This window comes from Apodemus sylvaticus, chromosome 10 (genome assembly GCF_947179515.1).
Source record: "Apodemus sylvaticus chromosome 10, mApoSyl1.1, whole genome shotgun sequence".
In the NCBI taxonomy this organism is placed as follows: domain Eukaryota; kingdom Metazoa; phylum Chordata; class Mammalia; order Rodentia; family Muridae; genus Apodemus; species Apodemus sylvaticus.
Genome location: NC_067481.1, coordinates 104366446 through 104372445, shown reverse-complemented (window position 1 = coordinate 104372445; position 6000 = coordinate 104366446). Strand labels below are relative to the sequence as shown.

Below are 6000 nucleotides of genomic sequence, written 5' to 3'. Positions count from 1 at the left end.
ACAATAAGATCATCTCTCTGTAATCTGCCTGTGTTGGGACCACAGAATTTATTCTTGAGCGATATTACCAACTTCATACAACTTTTAAAAAGAATCAAGTATTCACCACCAAGTGGTTTTGTCACACTAATTATGCCTTACTCTCAAATGTGTTTTCTTCCAAGAAAAATGACTTTCAGTTAATTTGTGTCTGTGGGTGATATCCCACCCAACCATGCAATCAGCTGGAAATGTGTTCATTAAGATTTTTTTTGCTAAATTCTCTAACTAATCTATATCATGCATGATAACACAGCTTTAATTAGCTAATTCATATTCTCAATCAGGTTAAATGGAAGTGTCGGTTTATTTACAGAATCTCTAACCTTCCTAGAATGTTGTCAGATTTAGAACCTTGTGCCCACACACTTCTGTGTAAGCAGATACCTGCCTGACACCTTAGTTATGTCCAGTGAACTGTTAATATGACTCTGAGGGAAGCTGTCACTTATCCATCACAGACTTCATCACCTCTACTTAGTGATGTCTTATTGAATTATCCCATGAACATAGTATTTCCAAATGACTTTTGGCTATGTTTAAGCCCATTGCGCACATCAGTCAGATTCGTAGGCCATGGAGATCTCATTCATCTACAGCAAAGGGTGGTAAATTATGACCTAATATTATTGTCAATGCCATGATTTTATAACAGGTTATAATTTTCCTTCCACTTAGGAAATTTCCCCTCACATCCTTACCATTAGTATATAAAAACACAAATGAATGTAAAGATTAGAAGCACATATTAGTAGAGTCCATATACTAAACTATTTGGGTACGGCTTGTGTCTCCTCAGTTTTGGATTTCTAGAATGTTCTATGATCATGTGGACCCCATGGCCTGTTTATTTGCAGTCTAACATTTTTCTTCTCATCTTCTCATTCTATTTTGCTTATATCCTTGACCTGGTTTGTATCATGACACATCCTCTCCTCTATTTTTATCATCTCACATGAAGTCTTATAAAGTGTCTCACATAATTTTATAAAGAATGGTTTCTCATAAGAATCAAAGTGAACAGCTTATTTTGAATGACCAGATTTGATCACAGAAAGTTTTTGCACCAGCTTGGGTAGTGGGATTCCTGCTGGAGGAGAGCAAGAACCGATTTCCTTTACGACTGTCCTGTCTCTTTCCCTGCAGAACCCTTCAGTGCCTCTGTCTGGGTGATGATGTTTGTGATGCTGCTTATCGTCTCTGCCATTGCTGTCTTCGTTTTTGAATATTTCAGTCCTGTTGGATACAACAGGAACTTAGCCAAAGGGAAAGGTAAGGAAGTCTTCAGGAACCTAGGATAAAGTGGATGCTGTTTTAGGATTAGAAGGGTGGCTCAGTGTGTCATAAACTTGCTGTGTTAACATGAGGACCTGAGTTCACATCTCCAGTACCATGTGAAAACCAGCTAGTATGGTGAACATCCATAACCCAGAAGTAAATGTAGCGGACCAGAAACAGGCAGATTTTAGGGGCTCACTCACAGCCAGTCTAGCCAATTAGTAAGCTCTAGAGTCAAAGCATTAAAGGTGGAGGCTGATACAGAGAAGATGCTTGACTTTGGATTCAGGCCACCACATGTGCATGCACATGAGGTCTCACAGCTGAGTGTGTGCATAACTCACATGCACAGACAGATAGACAGACAGACAGGCAGACACATATACACATACAAAGAGAGGGGGGGAGAGAGAGAGAGAAACACAGTGAGAGATCCAGAGAGACAGAGACACACAGAGAGACAGAGACAGAGAGACACGGAGAGATATTCCATTTTAGAGCACTTTACCGCACACTGCTGTGAGTCTTCCTAGGAGTAGCGTTGGCACATTCATATGACAAGAAGGATTTACTTACTTGAACTTAAAACAGGATTTAAGCATGAAACATTTTACTCTTGTTATAATTTGAAGTCAATAGAGGTTAGGTAAAAATCATTGATATTCAATTTGTTGAGAAAACAGAGTTGAAAGGTTTTGGCAATTTATTTTTAAAATGTAGATCAAAAGAAATATTAAAAATCGCAGCAAATCTCAGTTTCAGTCTATGCAAATAAAATGACCTGATAGATTCTACTTTAAGAACACTCTTCAAACTAGTGAATCATATTTGCATTAGTTTGACAATAAATGCAACTATGAAGTGGTGTATTTCCCCAGAGTTAAATGTTCCCCTTTATGTGTCAGATCATCATGTACCGTACTTGGTAAAACTAGGTAGACAGAAAAGGAAATGTAAAGATAGGCATTGGTTTTAATGAGCTAGGAGGCTTGCTAAACACATCATACCATTTTGAGTAGATTTTTCTTAATGCATAGCACCTCCTTAAGTGGATGTTATCCAAAAGATGCTAACATCAAATCCCTTTCCCTAAAAGGGACCTGCTATTGCAGAGAACAGGAGTCCGAAATGGAGCTCAGTGTTACAGCACTTGCCCAGCATGTACAAGCCCCCCAAAAAGAAGACTTGATATATCTTAACTATCCCTCCAGAATAGGTCATTCTTTAATTCAACACACAGCACATTTTACTTGAAACATTTAATACAAGAAGCAGTCAAGAGGTCATAAGAGGTCATGCCAGTTTGTTAGGGACATTGTTTCCTTCAGGTCCTTCTACTTCTTAGCCACTGAAGAGCATGGAACACAATGCTTGTCATCTCCTAAACCAGGAAAGTTCCATACATATCCATGTGTTTAAGTAAGGGATGAACTGTGAAGGAGCTTTCAGCCCAGTGGAGGCTGAGGTCATTCTATCTGACCATTAGACTGGGGTGAAACAGGGCTTCCACCATCAGAGTATGCAGTTGTGTGTTCCACCATCAGAGTATGCAGTGCGCACTCCACATTCATTGCATGGGTATTTACTAAGTATATTCTGTGTGCGAAGCCCCATGCAGATGCAGGAGACAGCTAAGTGAAACAGACAGAGCCATCCTGACTCTTCTAGACGTTAGGACTTAGCTATAGAGACAAGATGTAAGCAAATTAATCCGTTATCACAGAGAGCAGAAAATCACAGGAGGCTCCTAAGTGTGGCTCAGACTTATGTGGTGGTGAGGACTGGGGTACTGCTATGAGACAGGGTGCTAAAACATGGAAGGGTGATTAGTATTGACTGCATTCAGCTGAGATCTAAAGGAAGGGTTTAGTTGAGAGAAAGACAGAAAAGAGCATTCAAGTATCAGCCAATAGGAAAGTTTGAAGTTAGAACACTTTCTGACCTGTCTAACAAATGGAAAGGAAACCAGCCCTGGTAGTGAAGCCCTATCAGTGAAACCAACACTTGTGGTATAGCCCTGTCATCTCAGTCACTGACTGAGGCAGGACACCTTCAAGGTCATCCTGGGTTACAAAGCAAGTTCTAGACTATTCTGGAAAGTCTTAAAAGACCTTTCAAAAGGGCTAAAGCTGCAGCTCAGTGTGTGCACGGCCGTGGGCTCCACTCTCAACTATAGAAACAAACAAACAAACAAGGAATAATAGACAAAGACCTGAAGTAGGAAGGAAGACGCAATTGGATGGGAGTCTACCATTCTCGAATCCAGAATTTCCAAAATGTTCCAAGGATCCTACTCTCAGCTCTGTCTCTGATTCCTGAATGCCTGTCACTTCTGGTGAGACTTCTGTACTTAAGTAGCTAATAAAGTTAGCTAGATTGACTCAAGAGTTCCTGACCTCTTGGGAGTAATTGTAGAAAAATCATAAAACAGGACAAAGGGAATCAGGGGAGATTGAGAATTATAGGGTTAACTGCCTTCTTCAAACACTGCATGCTGGACTCTGTCTGTCTGTGGGAAAGGGTCTGGCCTCCAGAACTCACATCCAACAGAACCCAAATCCGTTACTTTATTGCCTGCTCTGCTACTTTAGCCAGCAGAAGACTGAGTGCATAATTTTGTCATATCTTCATTTACTTAACATAAAAATTAACCTTCTGCTTAAAGAAGGAGTTTTTCTTTCTCAGAGTGAAGACATAAATTGATTTTTATTTTTTGGCTTGGTGCAATTTGAAGTCTTGAAAACCATCACTTGAGTGCTTTACTGTCCTTGTACACCCCATCCCAATAAATTCCCACATATTGTTCTGCCTCCTTAGTTAAACCTGTCACACGGAACACTTAAGAATCTCAAAAGGGACACACTGCTGCGAGCATTGCAGAGTGATGTGATGTCAGTTCATTCTCTGTGACCTGCAATGAAACGTCTCCCATTTGTGAAGTGTTGGAAGAATTAGGCTCTATTGTTCTGTTCCTGAATGCCTCCACCATCAGGAAAGAGTGTGATTCCCATATTCGCATATTGTGGACACTCTTCATATGAATTTGAACAGGAGCAATTTACAGGGACAACTGAATTAGAATCCCAAGCATGCTCCTCCCCACTACCTATTTCTGTAGGCTGCTTTTATATTTACTTTATATTTTTTAATTATTTGAGAGTTTCATAAGTGCATATAATATGTTTTGATTATCAAACCTACTCCTAGTTCTCTTCCTTCCAAGTTTCTCCTTTACATTTTTTTAAAAATATAGAATAGAGTTTATTCAGGGCATGGGGAGAGGAGTTGAGAGAAAGGCAAAGAGAGAGGGGGGTAAAGGGAGAGGGAGAGAGAGGGAGGGAAGGAGGGATGGGGAGAGAGAGAAAGAAGGAGGAGGAGGAAGATGAGGAGGACGAGGAGGAAGACAAGGAGGAGGAGGAGGAAGAGGAGGAGGAAGATGAGGAGGACAAGGAGGAAGATGATGATGAGGAGGAGGAGGAGGAGGAGGAGGAGGAGGAGGAGGGGAAGCTGGTCATGAGCACCTGAGGGAGAGTGGGGAGGAGATTGGGGAGAGAGAGTAAGGAGCAGGAGCAAGAGAAGAGAAGGGAGCAAGGACTCCTTTACATTTTTTAAGGAGTTTGGTTTCCCCAAATGGAAATAAAATCCAAATTTAAAACCATGTCCTAGCACCACTTTTCATGGAAACCCTCCTTTTTGCATAACTATTTTCTTTTTACGAAATGTGGTAAAATCCAGTTAGATAGAGATGTGAGGAAAATGCTAATTATGTTAAAGCAAAAAAGGGGTTGACTGCAGTAAAGTTCCAGAGACAAGGGAGGAAGAGAACACTGGTATGCTTTTACCTTCCAGCCCTCTAATGCTACCGGGAACTGCCACAGTTAGACACACACACACACACACACACACACACACACACACGGAGTGTGCACTCTGAGAAAATGCTGTGACTGTTCTTTCTGCCACTTGCAGCTCCTCATGGGCCTTCGTTTACTATTGGAAAAGCGATATGGCTACTCTGGGGCCTGGTCTTCAACAATTCTGTGCCTGTCCAGAATCCTAAAGGCACAACCAGCAAGATCATGGTGTCAGTGTGGGCCTTCTTTGCTGTCATCTTCTTGGCAAGTTACACAGCCAACCTGGCTGCCTTCATGATCCAGGAGGAGTTTGTAGACCAAGTGACTGGCCTCAGTGACAAGAAGGTAAGGAGAACCTATTTTCTGGCCGACTGAGGTTTCATGCCAACTGCTATCCTCAACAGCAGTGATTTAGGGGACTGACCATCCACTCCATAGCCCAGAAGCAGGAGATTTACCCCAGAAATTGCATATTTGTCAAATAAATCAGAGAAGGCATCTTAAACTCCATGTCCTGGTATGTAAAGAAGTCTCTTCCCGGCTTTTTCCATGCGTCTGCTTTTCATATTTGTAAGATCGTAAGGATGATCACACTGAGGCTCTGTAGCTCAGGGTCGCCCTGTAGCACTGGTTGAACCTAGTCTCCTTGGGGATTTGATGATGGGAAGGTGTGCTGCCTAAGCAAGAAGAACTACTGTAGAAGAGCTATAGGTACCTTCTGCCATTTGTGAACGCCAATGGGTCTTGCGTATATGAGATGCCTTACAGTCCTGGCATAAGACATTTTAAAACGTCATCTATAAGCTCTAGACGAGATACAATTATTTCA

At 41.5% G+C, this 6000-nt stretch overlaps 1 protein-coding gene across 2 annotated transcripts in view; it reads left to right on the top strand.

The window, feature by feature from the left end:
* The window catches only part of Grin2a (glutamate ionotropic receptor NMDA type subunit 2A), a 404218-nt gene that overhangs the window by 322995 nt on the left and 75223 nt on the right, over positions 1 to 6000 (top strand). For both annotated transcript variants that reach the window (XM_052195339.1, XM_052195340.1), the window contains exons 7-8: positions 1186 to 1311; positions 5287 to 5516. In XM_052195339.1, the coding sequence (XP_052051299.1) occupies positions 1186 to 1311; positions 5287 to 5516 (356 nt within the window). The remainder of the gene's footprint in view (positions 1 to 1185; positions 1312 to 5286; positions 5517 to 6000) is intronic.